The 16,977-nt window shown below is 43.2% G+C and overlaps 1 protein-coding gene across 3 annotated transcripts in view; it reads left to right on the top strand.

The window, feature by feature from the left end:
• Positions 1-2,695: 2,695 nt before the first annotated feature.
• KPNA6 (karyopherin subunit alpha 6) overlaps positions 2,696-16,977 on the top strand; it is a 41,166-nt gene continuing 26,884 nt past the window's right edge. The window contains exon 1 of one of the 3 annotated variants that reach the window (XM_070404611.1): positions 2,696-2,798. In XM_070404611.1, coding sequence (XP_070260712.1) covers positions 2,795-2,798 — 4 coding nt within the window. In that variant the 5' untranslated portion in view covers positions 2,696-2,794. The other 2 variants (XM_070404612.1, XM_070404613.1) reach the window with 2 other exon arrangements.

The following is a 16,977-nucleotide window of genomic DNA, read 5'->3' on the forward strand; positions in this document are numbered from 1 at the left end:
TCTCTCTCACATAGATGTTTCTCCCTTCCTCTTTCTCTAAAATCAATAAAAACTTTTTTGCTTTTTTAAAGAAACAGAGCTCTAGCTGGTTTGGCTCAGTGGATAGAGCGTAGGCCTGCGGACTGAAGGGCTCCAGTCAAGGGCATATGCCTGGGTTGTGGGCTTGATCCTCAGTAAGGGGCATGCAGGAGGCAGCTGATGAATGATTCTCTCTCATTATTGATGTTTCTATCTCTCTCCCTCTCCCTTCCTCTCTGAAATCAATAAAAATAAAAATATTTTTTTAAAAAAAGAAACAAATGAAGGATACACTAATGAAATAAAGAATAATTTACAGATAATCAACAATTGAGTCCATGAAGCCAAGAAGCAAATTATTGACTTGGAATGTAAAGAAATAAAAAACACCCACTCAGAAAAGCAAAAAGAAAAAAGAATCCAAAAAAATGAGGATAGTATAAGGAGCCTCTGGAACAACTTCAAGCATACCAACTTTCCCATCATAGGGGTGCAGGAAGAAGGGAGAGAGCAAGAAATTGAAAACCTATTTGAAAAAATAATAACAGCCTTAGCTGGTTTAGCCCAGTGGATAGCGTGTTGGCCTGTGAACTGAAGGGTCTCAGGTTTGATTCCAGTCAAGGGTCAAGGACACTACTTCGGTTGCAGGCTCCTCCCCGGTTAGGCCCCGGTTGGGGCATGTGCAGGAGGCAACCAATCGATGTGTTTCTCTCACATCGATATTTTTCTCTCTTTCCCTTTCTCTTCCACTCTTTCTAAAAATCAATGGAAAAATATCTTCGGGAAAGGATTGAAAAAGAAAAGAAAAATAATAACAGAAAACTTCCCTAAACAAGATGAACAGAGTCCCAAACAAGATGAACCCAGTGAGGCCCACACTAAGATACATCATAATTAAAATGCAAAATGTTAAAGACAGAGAGAATCTTAAAAGCAGCAAGAGAAAAGCAGTTAATTACCTATAAGGGAGCTCTTTTAAGACTGTCAGCTCATTTCTCAAAAGAAACTGCAGGCCAGAAGGGATAGGCAAGAAATATTCAAAGTGATGACAAGCAAGGACCTACAACTAAGATTACTCTACCTTTCAAAGCTATCATTTAGAATTGAAGCACAGACAAAGAGCTTCCCAGACAAGAAATAGCTGCCCTGGTTGGTGTGGCTTGGTTAGGTGTCACCCAGTGCACCAAAAATCTGCTAGTTTGATTTTCAGCCTGTGTGTCAGATTGAAATTTGGGGGCATTACCTAAGGAGGGACAGTAGGAAGTTATGAAGTAGTTAAGCAGAGGTATGACATGATAAGGTATCTGCTTTTATGTTGTTGTTAAACCTCACCCAAGGATATTTTTCTATTGATTCCCCCCCCCCCCCGACCCCCCAAAGAGAATGGAAGGTGCCTCCCACATGCCCTTGTCTGGAATCGAACCTGGGACTCTTCAGTCCACAGCTCTATCCACTGAGCCAGACCAGCTAGGACAAGGTATCTGCTTTAAAGGAGATGATAGACCCTAGTTGGTTTGGCTCGGTGGATAGAGCATCGGCCTGCGAACTGAAGGGTCCCAGGTTTGATTCTGGTCAAGGGCATGTACCTTGGTTGTGGGCACATCCCCAGTAGGGGGTGTGCAGGAGGCAGCTGATCAATGATTCTCTCTCATCGATGTTTCTAACTCTCTATCCCTCTCCCTTCCTCTCTGTAAAAAATCAATAAAAAATATATTTAAAATAATAAAGGAGATGATAGGTGCGAGTGGGAAAACCTGGGGCCGGGGAACCAGTGAGGAGGCAGGCAAAATAGAGCAGAAGGTACTGAAGAGGTCTGACCTTGAGCAGTGGCAGTAGAAAGAGAAAGGCAGCACTCCCTTTCCTGACCCTGAGTTTTAAAGTTAGCTTCTTGAGTTGTTTCCCTTAACTGGCGAGCACACTAGAGCTGGCAATTTGTTGTGTCAGGACCTAGAAGCCCAGATCCCTCATCCTGCTTCCCAAAGACAGCTTCCCCCTGGCACCAGTGACTTGAAGTCATAGCTTTCCTGTGTGTCGAAGTGAGGAACAGGACGGGCCTGTCACGCAAAAAGAGAGGCCTAATATGTACCAGCCATAAAATTTCATGATTCAAAAGGCATGAAAACACTCAAGGCTCCCATTTCCTAATCTCTAAAAAGGGAAATCACTTTCCATGCTTTGTGTGAGTCACAGACCTGTTCGTTTGTTTATTTACTCAACAGTTATGTATGGAGCACATACCATGTGCCAGCTACTGTATTGGGTGTTGGGAAATAGTGATGAAAAAATACAGAACCGACCTCTGCCCTCAGAGAGCTTGGGGCGAAAATAAATGAAATATAGTAGCTCTGCCAACTATAAAGCACTGCACTGGTCTCATTTTTCTAATTTTAACTCCCAATAAGATTGTAATCCTGGTTACTCTTGTCTTCTTCATTTTCTTCTCTCTATATCCTTGAGCAAGTCATTTCGCCTCTTCAAGTGAGCCTTTATTCATATCCAGTGCAGGGCCTATGATTGGCTTTGATATCAATCTCTCTCCACCCACCCTTTCCATAGTCCATCCCTATTCCCCGCCTTTAGTAGCTGCAGTCTCTTTAAATGCGCTCTTGTGTGTCAGCGACCCTGTGGGGCTGAGAGCGCATTTCTTCCCGGGCTTGACTGTTAGGTTGTTTGTCCGTTTGGGGCTTCCGTCCGGCGGGTCCGCCATATTGTCTGCTGAAGCTGCCGCCGGAGCCGCCGCCGCTGCCGCCGCCAAGTAGGAGCGAGCGGAGCCGCGATGGGTGAGTAAGGAAACCAGGCAACTGGGAGCTCCAGCGAGGCAGTCTCGGGGCTTGGGGTCTGGCGACAGGCTGTCTGCAATCTTCAGAGGATGCCTGAGGCTCCTCCACATACGTTTTGGGGAGAAGCCAGGCCGGGAGTGCCGCTCAGGCCATTTAGGGAGCGGGCTAGGGCCCCTTGCGGGGAGCAGTCTTTGGGGGCTGGTTCCGGAAACGTTGCCACGCCGGGAGCCCCCACGTGGTGTCCCTGGGCCGGAGCCCAAGCCTCGCTGGGGGCTAGAAAGGGGCCGACCCTCCGGCCTGCGCGGTGGAGCCTGGGACTTGGGGCCGGGCTCCCCGCCGCAGGCCCCGGGCGGTGCCGGGGGAGCCTCCTCCAGGCGTGTGCGTGGCCGACGCGCATCCTGACCGTATTCAGCGGCTCAGCCCCCTGAGCGGAGGGAAACCCTACCTGCGTCGCGGGTAGAGTCCTCCGGCGCGGAGACGCCAGGCGCGCCGGCTCCGGGCCCGTAACCAAGGGTCGCCATGCCAGAGACAGCCTGGCGGCCGAAGGCCTGGAACTTCCCCGGCCCCGGCGGAAACGGGGAGGTGCGGTGGGGCTGAGTGACAGCCTTCGTGGGGGCAGAAAACCGAAGGCCAGTACCTTGTGGCCGTAGGTAGGTCGGGGACTTCGGAGGAAAAGCGACCTGTTGCTCTTTCTTAAGGGACGCCGGCTGGCCAGGCTTGTGCTCAGGGAGACTACGATGGCAAAGCTTTTGGACTTAGGGACAGAAACATCAGTGGTATTTCCTCTCCAGGAAAAAAAAAAAAAAAAAGATTTGCTGAGCGCTTCCTATGTGCAGGTATTGTTCTGAGCGTGTATATGTCACGTTTTACTTAATGTGCGCCACCTAAGGAGGGAGAGACTGCCGGTGTCCCTATTTTACAGATAAGGAAACTGAGGCTTCGAGAGGTAAGGTAACTCACCCAAGGTCACACGGTGCCTAAAACGGGGTGATTACTCCAGAACCCTAGTTCATAGCCTGGCCCCCTAGTGGTTGGGCTGGAAAAAGGGTGAAAGGAAGCTTTTAACCAAAGTTGTAAAGGTGTGTGTGTGTGTGTGTGTTTTTGCTAGTGGGACCACTTTGAAATCTTCAGTCTGAACGAAACTGAAAAACTGCAAATTGAATTGCTAACCCCAAATATTGTGCGAGTGTGTGTGCTCGCGCGTGCGCTAAATGAGACTCTAGAATTGAGTTTTGTAAGATCCCTGATCCTGAGAAAACATAAATTATTCCCTTGAGCTGCAAGGCAATGACTGTAGAATCAGATCTGGCATTATAATCCTGCCTGTCGCATCCAGAGAAGTCACATAGGTGTCGAATGCAGTAACACATAGAAAGTATCTAGCAGATCCTCAATAAATGTTACTTTTCTTTTTTTGAGTCTTCATTTCCTCATCTCTAGAAAGAGCAAGGGGGCAGTGTTATCAAAGGATATAACACAGTGTCGGAAGCCTAGTAAGAGCTCCGTACATATCAGAACAGATTCTCGTCCACCTTCAATAATGTTAGTTCCTTTTTCCTCAAGTGCTCTGGTTTCCAGAATCCTCCATTAAGGCTGACATGCCTGTCTTTGTAACTGCTGCTTTATGTATCGAAAAATGTTAGGGGCTTTAATGTTACAGATTTTGTATTGGTCCTCAAGTTCAGGAATACTGGTGCCTCTAAGTCAGTGGTTCTCAACCTTCTGGCCCTTTAAATACAGTTCCTCAGGTTGTGGCCCAACCATAAAATTATTTTCGTTGCTACTTCATAACTGTAATGTTGCTACTGTTATGAATCGTCATGTAAATATCTGATATGCAGGATGGTCTTAGGCGACCCCTGTGAAAGGGTCGTTCGACCGCCAAAGGGGTCGCAACCCACAGGTTGAGAACCGCTGCAGGAGCTTATGTTTAGTTTAAGTTCCGTGAAATAAATTTGGTGGCAGTTTACTCCCATTTTTACAGAAACTACCTCAGAGAAGATAACACAGTAAGTAGCAAAGTCAGAGTGAGATTCTTACCTATTTTGCTGCACATAAGCGTCTTGGAAGACTTAAGGTGTGAAGTAAAGTAGTCCTTTTCCAGTAGACTTTGAAAGTTCTTCAGTGGAGCAACAAAACCTGACCAAGGTCCTGAAAGGTATTTTTTTTTAAAATATAGTTTTATTGCTTTCAGAGAGGAAGGGAGAGGGAGTGAGAGAGAGAAACATCAATGATGAGACTCATTGATCGGCTGCCTCCTGCACGCCCCCCACCAGGGACCTAGCCCGCAACCCAGGCATGTGCCCTTGACTGGAATCGAACCTGGAACCCTTCAGTTCACAGGCCGACGCTCTATCCACTGAGCCAAACCGGCCAGGGCCTGAAAGGGATTTTTAATCTAGAGTCAGGCTGCCTCCCTTTGTCTCCCCAACTCCATATCAGGTACCTCTCCCTGTCCCACCCTGTCTTTCCGACCTTTTGTTTTGGCTGATCCTTATACCATGGGAGTGAAACTAATGTAAGGCTACATTTAATCCTAACTTCAAATCTGAGTTAGTTTGGGTTTTCCTCATTTATAAATGAGTAAACTGAGGCTTTGAGATTAGGTGGTGGTCCAAGGCTGGTGGCCTGCATCACACCCACATAAATGTAGAACCTGTTGTATTTCACCGCCTCTCTGGTGTACTCTCCTTGAGCTCTGCCCTATATCCGATGCTATTTCTCCTGTGCCAAACTTCACTAGCCTTACCAGACCTTTGTAGTGATTTCACTGCCATTAGGAGCCCTGTGGGGGTGATATTTGAAGTTCTGGAAGTTACTTATTCTAACCCTCCCTGGCAGAGACCATAACCTCTCAAGATTAAGTGTTGGCAGACACTGGTTGGTGGTTTTATCACCATTCCTTGCCACTTTGCTAACCAGGAATCTGGAAGCCCCTCCCAGCCCCAGCGATAGGTCTTGATTAATATAAACTCTAAACCAATCATTGTAATTCCAGCTCCCTGAGCAGTGATTGATTTAGGCCTGGGCATGTGATACAGTTCTGGCTAATTAGATGTGAAGGGAAGTCTGGGTGACTTCTGGGAAAGCCGTCCTTATTTAAAAGAGATTTGCCAGTTTTTATTTATTATTTTTTGCCAGCTTATATTTTAATCCAGATATCACCAAACATCCTCAAAAAAAGACAGCTGAAAAAGCTATAACAATAGTCAAAAATTATATAGAACTTTCTATGTGCTAGGCACTAAGTACCATAATTTTTTTTTTTTGAGGTCTAAATGCCTAACATCTAAATGTCTAAGTACTGTTATATTGACTCATTTAATTCTCAGATTCTCATGTTCTAGTTGAGGAAATTGAAGCACAGAGAGATTCAGTAACGTGAAAGGTCAGAGATAGCAAATAGAGGAACTACTTACTCAGGTGGTATGGCTCCAACCAAAATATGGGCTATCTGAAGGACAGTGTTCTGCCTCTGGAAAGGAAAGCCCTTTCTGACTCTGAAATTGCCATTAGCAATGCTAGGATCATGAGGCAGAATTTATAAGAATAGGCTGTTGTAAGGGTGAGGGTAGAGAAGATGGAAAGAATCTGGTCTCATGTTTTTGAGTCACTGAATTAGCCAACTTTGGAACTGTCCTCTCTTTGCCCTTAAATAGTATACTGAAGACCACTTTTAGTTTGCTTTTGGGTGCAAGTAGCAAAGCCTTTCTAACTGGTAATAACACTTCTAGGTCAGGAAGTCATTTAGCCCATCATCTCTTCTTTTCATTATCTCCATCCTTGCCCACCCACCCTACCGTTCATAACAGCTTCTTGCAGAGAAGGCACCAAACCATCAATCACTATCTAAGTATCTCACAAGCACCAAACTCACTCCTCCTCCTTAGCTTTCTTTTCCTGCATTTTTTTTTCTTAAATATATTTTCATTGATTTCAGAGAGGGAGGGAGAGAGAAAAACATCAATGATGAGAGAGAATCATTGATAGGCTGCCTCCTGCATACCCTCTACAGGGGATTAAGCCCTCAACCTGGGCATGTGCCCTTGACCGGAATCGACCAGGGACCCTTCAGTCCGAAGGCCAATGCTCTATCCACTGAGCCAAACTGGCTAGGGCCTGCATTTTTGTTATTGGTGGTCGTTGACCCAGATACTAGGGCATAAGATAGAAACGATATCTATCTTTGGTTTCTTACTCGTTTCTTGCCTTCCTATATTGGCAATTGTTGGATACTGTTAACACAGTTATCCTGTTACTAAGGTCTTCTCTAAATTGCTTTGTGTGAATTTTTCTCACAGCCTAGTCCCACGAAGAGTATTAATTCTGTGGGGTTCAACGTTTTTAAAAATATATATATATTCTTACTGATTTCAGAGAGGAAGGAAGAGGGAGAGAAAAAAACATCAATGACCAGAGGATCATTGATGGGCTGCCTCCTGCACGCCCCCTACTGGGGACGGAGCCCGAAACCTGGGTATGTGCCTGGACTGGGAATCAACCATGACCTCCTAGTTCATAGGTCTACACTCAACCACCGGGCCACACTGGCTGGGCCAGCAAATGTTTATTGAATGTCTACTATGTGCCAGAGATTGTTCTAAGGCCTTGGAAATACAGTGGTGAACAAAACAGACAAAAATCTATCTTCCTATTGAAATCCCTAGAGTTTAAATTATAGTGGGTAATTGCATGAAATCAACCAAATGGAGACTGGCAGGCCAATTAGAGAGCCCCATGCAATCTACTTCCTATAATTGACCTCCTGGTTCATAGGTTGACCCTCAGCCACTGAGCCATGCTGGCTGGGCTATAAAATATTTCTTAAATATTTTATGTATTTTACGAAATTCTATGTATTTAAAAATACATATTAAAAGGATGAAGACAAGTATTTTTAAACATCGTGCTGATCCCATGGCGTTTTGTATTCAGTAGGCATTATTATTATTGTTGTTGTTGTTGTTGTTGTTGATCCTCAGCCGAGGATATTTTTTTCATTGATTTTGTTTCTTTAGAGAGAGGGTAAGGGAAGGGGAGAGACAGAGAGTAACATCGATGTGCGAGAGACACATAGATTGGTTGCCTCCCCCACATGCCTCGAGAGCAGGGGTGGGCAACCTTTTTGTGAGTGCGTGCCAAAACCAGTAAAATCTCTGACTCAAAATTCTTCTGCGTGCCAACCCTAATTTTTTGAGAACATGTTACGCCTACTTGATATCTCTTAAGGTGTACGTATGTGAAGAACCTTGAAGAAATAATAAAATTCATTTGAGCGACAAAAACACAGTATATGATGATGAAAAATACATTTATTTTTTAATGTATACATGTACACTGATAGTCCGACAGAAAACTTTATGACTCCGTTTGATATTATCAGTGGGACTTTTGCTGCTGCATCACTGATGAAAGAGATTTTACATCAGGCTTATATTTCGTGACCTTCAGAGATATGCACGAGCTACTACTTTCATCCGTCAGGCTACTCCTATTATGAGACTTAACAAAATTCATCACTGAGAACAAAGATTCACAAGCGTATGTGGATGAAACCAAAACACTGGTCGGATCTAGGAGGCAGAGAGAGTTAAAGCAGAGGCATAGAAATTGCTCTTCCCCTCTCTGGTCAATCCAAGTCTATGGTCTTTAAGATAATTTGTTATGTAAAATTATTTATTTCTCTAAGATGCACCTACACTGAATTTATCTGAAAAATAAAAAAGTCGGTATTAAGAAAAAAATTGTAAATGGAAGATTATAAGAGAGGGTTTCGTGTGCCAGCAAAAGTTACTGGCATGCCATGTTTGGCACGTGTGCCAGGGGTTGCCTGCCCCTGCCCTAGAGGGCTGGAGACCTAGCCTGCAACTGAGTTATGTGCCCTTGGCCACAATCGAACCTGAGACACCTCAGGCCTCTAACCACTACACAACTGGCTAGGGCTCGGTAGTTTTTTGTTGTTTTCTTTAGTTTTTTAAAAATATATTCTTTATTTTAGAGAGAGAGGAAGGGAGAGGGAGAGAGAGATAGAAACATCGGTGATGAGAGAGAATCATTGCCTCCTGCACACCCCTACGAGGGAACAAGCCTTGCAATCCAGACATGTGCTCTGACCAGGAATTGAACCAGTGACCCCTTGGTGCATGGGATGACACTCAATCCACTGAGCCACACTGGGCAGTAGATATTATTTTTAAACATACCATTTGGAGTGAGATGAACAAGAGATTGTAAATCCATATATATATATTTTTTCAATTACAAGCGAAAGTTTTAGAAAGTCACAAAATTAGAAAAGGTGAGCCTGTTGGGCTGTGAGGGCTCTGGAAATCAGTTTCAAAGGCAAAAGAAGGGCCCTTTGAGCTTAGGAAAAAGCAAGGCAGAGAGAACGCACCTATGGTAAGGAGAGGAGGAAATACGCGGGCATGCTCAAGAGAGAAAAAGAGCGTGCCTGCCATAATTCCATATTTTAAATTGTCTTCTAGATATTTAAAGTTTTTGGCTGACATTTCTGATTAGCTGGTCATTATATATGTTGTTTTATTGTGAAAGCAGGTGTAATTTTGGTGCTAGTAGCTTCATATTTCTAGAGACATCAGCTCTGCTATTCTTTTGTTCTTTTTGTGTTTATATTATTTGTTTTTTAATATATTTTTATTGATTTCAAAGAAGGAGATGGAAAGAGAAAAAAAACATCAATGATGAGAGAGAGTCATTGATTGGCTGCTTCCTGCACACCCCCTACTGGGAATCAAGCCCGCAACCCCAGCATGTGCCCTTGACTGGAATCGAACCCAGGACTCTTCAGTCTGCAGGCCACTCTATCCACTGAGCCAAACCAGCTAGTGCTGTGCTTATATTAACACTAGAGGCCCTGTGCACGGATTTGTACACCGGTGGGGTCCCTCAGTCTAGCCTGCGGGGATCAGGCCGAAACCGGCTCTACGACTTCCCCCAAGGAGTCCTGCATTGAGAGAGGGCGCAGGCCAGGCCGAAGGACCCCACTGGTGCACGATCAGGGCTGGGGAGGGACTGCGGAGGGCTCCAGGGCATGTCCAGCCTGTCTTGCCCAGTCCTGATCGGACCCCAGCAGCAAGCTAACTTACCAGTCGAAGCGTCTGCCCCCTGGTGGTCAGTACGTGTCATGGCGACTGGTCAAACAGTCGGACACTTAGCATATTAGGCTTTATTATATAGGATTGTTTTCCATTTAGTTTTTTTTTTTTTAAATATATTTCTTTATTGGTTTCAGAGAGGAAGGGAGAAGGAGATAGATAAATAGAAACATCAGTGATGAGAGAGAATCATTGATTGGTTGCCTCCTGCACGCACCCCACTGGAGATCGAGCCTGCAACCCAGGCATGTGCCCTTGGCCGGAATCGAACCTGGGACCCTTCAGTCCGCAGGCCGACGCTCTATCCACTGAGCCAAGCCGGCTAGGGCTCCATTTAGTTTTTTGATAGGACTCTAAACCATTTATTCATTTTGTGGATCTTAATTTAGTTAAAACTAGATAACTTATAAATCCTCTTATAATTAGGCACACAGACTACAATATGACATAGTATGTTAAATATGAATGAGCTAGTGTCCTCACCTGCTTGGTATAATTCTCAAACTTCTTTCAGAAAAATGTGGCTATCAGATCAAAATTGCAAGTATTAATAGGCCATACATATTTATATATATGGCCTATTAATACTGGCAATTATATATATATATATACTAGAGTCCCAGTGCATGAAATTCTTGCACTTGGGGTGGGGATCCTTTGGCCCGGCCTGCGCCCTCTCGCAGTCTGGGAGCCCTCAGCGGATGTCCGACTGACAGCTTAGGCCCATGTGGGGATCAGGCCTAAGCTGTCAGTTGGACATCCTTAGTGCTGCCACGGAAGCAGGAGAGGCTCCTGCTACTACCGCTGCGCTCGCCAGAGCCCAGCTTCTGGCTTAGCGTCGCTCCCTCTGTGGGAGTGCACTGACCAGTCATTCTGCCGTTCGGTCAATTTGCATGTTAGCCTTTTATCATATAAGATACACATACCTATATTAAAGGTAAACCTTAGCATTATGCACTTATTCGATCAGTGGCTTTTACAAAATATTTCAATGGCATGGAAGCAAATTGGAGTGGGATAAGAAATGAGAGAGGAGAGGCAAACTGTTTCAAGAAGTATGGAGTAAAAAAAGAAGCAGGTTAAAGAAGCACTTATAAAGTCTAGATAAGACATCATGAAGACCTGAATTAGGTCAATGATAGTAGGAACAGAGAAAAAGAGAGTCCAGAAATAGGAAATAAAGATGGCCATTCTTAGTGATTGGGTGGTGGATAAAGGAAAACGAGTTGTCCAGGGTGACTCCCCAAGTTTCTGGCTGAAAAGCTAAGAAGATATTGGACAAATCCCTAATCCCTTGTATCAGTGTGTTTCTCAACCTTTTCTTTCATTATCACCCACCTAAGGAGCCTTTTTGAACAGTTTTTCCCCTTATGCATCCCTCCCATGAAATGTTAATGCATATACTCTATACCTTTTTACATATAATAAGTATATCTTTGCTTTATATATAAAGAGAGAAAGCATAAAGCTTGCTTTTTATTCAGTGCAGGGTTAAGAATGACTAAACAAATTTTGATGTTTAAAGTTAAATTGCAAATCTATTTGCACTTAACTAAATTTGATAGCTGTATTTACTACGTAACTTCTCATATTATTTATTTATATACACTGTGATGTATCAAGTTGCATATGCAAGTTAGCATTTATAAATATATAAATAATGTAATCAAAATTTAAAATTATCCAGAACTGTTTATTCTTCAGAAAAAGCAAAACCATAGAAAAAAAAAAATAAGTTTCTTATTTTTAGTGAACTTTTAAACTTTTACTTGATGTGAGAAAATAACTTAGACTTAACTAGCTGCTAGATGTTCATTCAGATCTTGTTGACATTTCTCTTTTCAGCACTTGACGTAATTAGTCATGACAAATTTTAATTTGTAGAATTAAGCAATAAAATGTAAGCTTTTAATTTAATTACCAAAGCTGGTGTCACACACTGAGGATCATATATAAATAGCATTCACAAGGCTTAACAGGCATGCACAGGCCACCTCTTGTTTTATGACTTCAAGATCCAGCAGTCAGGAGTAAGTCCCCCTGTCAAATTTTGTTTGGCTGGCACAATGTAAAAATTGATTATGAGTGCAATCCCTGCTTTATTATTGTAACTGCCCTATTAAAAATCATTAACCTCTAGACGTTACAAGGCATTTGAGTTTGTGATTAACTGAAATTCTGGAATGTGAGCAGATTTGTTTATTGGTGAGAGACAGTCCCCAACCCAGAATTCTGATGGATTTGCTGTTACCAGTCTTTTCCTTTTCAGGAAATGAAAAGAACCTGGAGTTCGGGACCAACTAGGTCAGGGTTGACTTTTTAGCATCATGGTTTATTATTTAACCTCTGAGTCTCAATTTTCTCATCTGTAAAATGTGTTCTCAGGATTATTGTGAAAATTAGGGATTATATCTACAAAGTGTTTGGCATATCAAATCTTACTAGCTCACTGAGGCTATGGACTCTATACCTCAGTACACTCTTAACTCCTTTCTCTTTCATTACTGGCATGTGGCCATAGTGTTTTAACCCAGGAATCTTATGTTGATGCATAGTTGCTAGAGAATTCCTAGTGAAAAGTCAGAGAGGCCAGCTTAAAAACAAAAAAATAAAACCACACACACACACACACACACACACACACACACACACACACACTCAAATCCAGCCTGAGAAGAATCAGGTTTCTTACATTATTTAAGGAAGAGGCCTTAAAATGGGAGATACAATGCATCTCTTTTCTCTCTCCCCAGTGCCATTAAGTAACTTTCAATGCATCATGATAAATTGTAAAACTTCCTAACTGTAGCATATGCCCAATAGTCAGTCTGCCTGGTTTAAAACCTTAGCTCATTCTCTTTGCCTGGGCAGCTACAGTAACATTTTATTAGAAAGCCTCCTTCAAACAGGAGGGGAGGGCTCACCCAGTTGAGCACCAGGACAAAGGAAGTAATTTGAAAAGACTGACAGCTTCATAGTGTTCTAGGGCCCATTTCCTTAGAACAGCGGTTCTCAACCTGTAGGTCGAGACCCCTTTGGGGGTCGAACGACCCTTTCACAGGGGTCGCCTAAGACCATCGGAAAACACATATATAATTACATATTGTTTTTGTGATTAATCACTATGCTTTAATTATGTTCAATTTGTAACAATGAAATTGGGGGTCACCACAACATGAGGAACTGTATTAAAGGGTCTCGGCATTAGGAAGGTTGAGAACCACTGCCTTAGAAGATTGTGTTATTACCTAGAAAATAAGGCTAGTTTCCTATCTCCTAAATATAGCTCTTTCAGGTTCTTCTAGGGCTAGGCAAATGCCTTCAGGTGATTACTTGAAAACTTTTTTTTTTTTTTTTTAATTTTCGCTGAGGACATTTTTCCACTGATTTTTAGGGATAGTGGGAGAGAGAGGGAAAGACAGAAACATTGATGTGAGAGAAACACATCGATTGATTGCCTCCTGCATGCACCCTGTCAGGGCCGGGGCAGGAGGCAACCAAGGTACATGCCCTTGATTGGAATCAAATCCGGGACCCTTTGGTCTGCAGGTGGACACTCTATCCACTGAGCCAGCAGCTGTCTAGGATGTGAACTTGAAGGTGTGGCACTATCATTCCCATCCCATATACAAGACAGCTAACTATATGTAATATGCTTTTTTTCTGAGAAAATATGCATAATTTTATTTATTTTTTCATATTGAATAATTTATTTTAAAAGTAAAATACTCTGAAGTTCACTTAAAAATGATATCAAGCGTCATTTATTGTCTGCCAGGTAGTTCAGAAGGCACTTTAAGATTTTGAGGATTTCTTATCATTGTTGTGATAAATATGGACATCATAAAGATGTAGAGTGTTAGGAGAGAACTGGGATTAGTCAGAGAGAGCAGCTTTTACTTAATCGTAATATTTTCCTGTATTATATAAAAATGTGCCTGATTTTAAAATGTGATGAATCTCAAAATTTTAGACATACCAGTTATTAAATGGAGTATTACAGTAACCTTGTTACTCACCTAGTATGTGAGCTCAGGCTCAAGGTCTTCATCTATCAATTAGGGCAGTGATGGCGAACCTTTTGAGCTCGGCGTGTCAGCATTTTGAAAAACCCTAACTAAACTCTGGTGCCGTGTCACATATAGAAATTTTTTGATATTTGCAACCATAGTAAAACAAAGACTTACATTTTTGATATTTATTTTATATATTTAAATGCCATTTAACAACCAAAAAAATGAGTTCGCGTGTCATAGGTTCGCCATCACTGAATTAGGGCCTGTATTTTGCTAGGGCTACCATAACAAAGTAGCATAGACCAGGTGGCTTAAATAATAGAAATTTATAGTATTCTCAGTTCTAGAGGCTAGAAGTCTGAGATCAAGGTGTTGACAGGGCTGGCTTCTGAGACTTCTCTCCTTGCCTTATAGAGGGCTGTCTTTGTGTTCACATAATGTACTTCCTCTGTGCATCTGTATCTTTTTGTTTGTTTGTTTTTTGTTAACCCTTACTCGAGGATATTTTTCCATTGATTTTTAGAGAGTGGAAGGGAGGGGGAGAGACGGAGAGAGAGAAACATGGATGTGAGAGAGACACATTGATTGGTTGCCTTCCGCATTTGCCCCAACCAGGGTTGGGGATGAGCCTGCAACTGAGGTATGTGCCCTTGACCAAATCAAACCCAGGACCCTTCAGTCTGTGGGCCAAACTGGCTAGGGCTGCATCTGTATCTTTTTTTTGACTTTCTTTTTTTTTGACACTATGTGCATCTACATCTTTTTTAAAAATATATGTTTTTATTAATTTCAGAGAGGAAGGGAGAGGGAGAGAGAGAGAAACATCCATGATGAGGGAGAATCATAAATCAGCTGCCTCCTGCACGCCCCACACTGGGGATGGAGCCCACAACCCAGGCATGTGCCCTGACTGGGAATCGAACCATGACCTCCTGGTTCATAGGTTGATGCTCAACCACTGAGCAATGGCGGCCAGGCTGCATCTATATCTTAATCTTCATATTGGATTAAGGCCTTACCCCAGTATTAAGACCCTATCTACAAATACAGTCACATTTTGAGGTACTGAAGGTTAGGACTTCAACATCTGAAGGAGGGAGCATAATTCAGGCCATAGCAGGGACCATACCTATTTTGTATTATTATTGCTAGTCCCTTATTTCTAAAAGCTTAGAAAATCCATGTCAGTATTAGACATTAATTTCCTGAAAATGGGAGGTATAACTTCAGGAACTTATTTACTTTGTGAGAGTTCTTGACTAAGAAAACCCAAGGCAATCAGGTGCTAGAAAAAGTATATTTGTATTGCGGATTTCTTGATCCAGTCCCAGCAAGTAGGGAGTGCATGATGAAGAAAGCTCCCTTGCCTGCACAAGACTCCAGCCTTCTTTGGTTGCTGATTCCAGATGTGCTTCTGCAGATGTTCCTCCTTCCAATCCAGTCTTCCCTGCCTGGCTTCTCCAGTGAAGTCATAAGCAAATATTTGTGATAGTTTCTTGTCACCATGGTGACTAAAGAAGTACAACCTGGGCCTCCTTCCAGCTTCACTGTCAGCTTTGCTGGGAGGAGAAAACAGCCCTCTGGGAGGGCCCAGGTTCAGAGTCATGAAAAACCATCTGTCAGGTAATGGGGGACAGAAGTCCACAGTGCCAACTTTAGGAATCTATGCTGTGCCTGTTAGTCTTGAGGCACAGGGGTAATTAGAGGTCCCAGAGGGAAGCTACTGCCCTGGCTTTTTGTTTAATGATAAATCCACTTGGGCTTTGTCAAGTGGGTATGGCGACTTGCACATTCTAAGACCCAGTTGATGCTATTGGTTTGCCAGGCTACTTTCTAGAATGACCCAAGGCATCATCTCTGAAGTTTCATTTTCTCAGTATGTTTACTCTAGAATTCAACTCTCTCCTCATCTTCCATTTTCATTTCTCTTTCCCTCAGATTCTCTTAGTAGACTATTTGCCCCCCCTCATTTATTCCATTTCCACCCCCAAAGTGAATCTCCTACTTGAACCAGCCCAAATCTTATCCTTTGGAGACTTATTTATTTACTAGAGACCCTGTGCATGAAATTCATGCACTCGGGCGGGGATGGGGGGAGCGGGTCCCTCAGCCCGGCCTGCACCCTCTTGCAATCCAGGAGCCCTCAGGGGATGTCCAACTGCTGGCTTAGGCCCACTCCCTGCTTAGCGCTGCCATGGAGGCAGGAGAGGCTCCTGCCACCACCACTGCGCTTGCCAGCCGTGAGCCTGGCTTCTGGCTGAGCAGCACTCCTCCTGTGGGAGCATGCTGACCACCAGGTTGGGAGCTCCTGCGTTGAACGTCTGCCCCCTGGTGGTCAGTGTGTGTCATAGCAACCGGTCATTCTGCCGTTTGGTCGATTTGCATATTAGCCTTTTACATAGGATTTCTTTATTAAAATTTCAATTATAGTTAATATTATATTACTTTCAGTTGTACAGCATAGTGGTTAGACAATTTATATCAGGAGATTTATTTATTTTATTTTTTTATTTATTTTTTTAAAAAATATATTTTATTAATTTTTTTTTAACAGAGAGGAAGGGAGAGGGATAGAGAGTTAGAAACATCGATCAGCTGCCTCCTGCACACCTCCTCCTACTGGGGATGTGCCCACAACCAAGGTACATGCCCTTGACCAGAATCAAACCTGGGACCTTTCAGTCCGCAGGCCGACGCTCTATCCACGGCTATTTTTTTTTATTTTGAGAGTACATTTATTAAAACTGGGAGCAGTGAAACAAGGAAAGGCCTAGGATAGAGTCTAGGCAGGGCTGCTGTCAACTCACTGGAGACAGGTTCAGGGAGTTAGCTCAGAACGAGCTGCTGCTGCCTGCTGCTCCCCTGTGGGTACCCTTACAGTTTAGGAGAAAGAAAAATTACCTGAAAAGTAGATTCAAATGGTGTGCCTCCAGGAGGGTGTACCAGGAGATTTCTTCCTTTAAAAAAAAAAAAAATACATATATATATATATATATGTGTGTGTGTGTGTGTGTGTGTGTTTTTATTGATTTCAGAGAGGAAGGGAGA

This window comes from Myotis yumanensis, unplaced genomic scaffold (genome assembly GCF_028538775.1).
Source record: "Myotis yumanensis isolate MYYU_CA2020_CCGP unplaced genomic scaffold, mMyoYum1.0.hap1 SCAF_2, whole genome shotgun sequence".
Taxonomy (NCBI): domain Eukaryota; kingdom Metazoa; phylum Chordata; class Mammalia; order Chiroptera; family Vespertilionidae; genus Myotis; species Myotis yumanensis.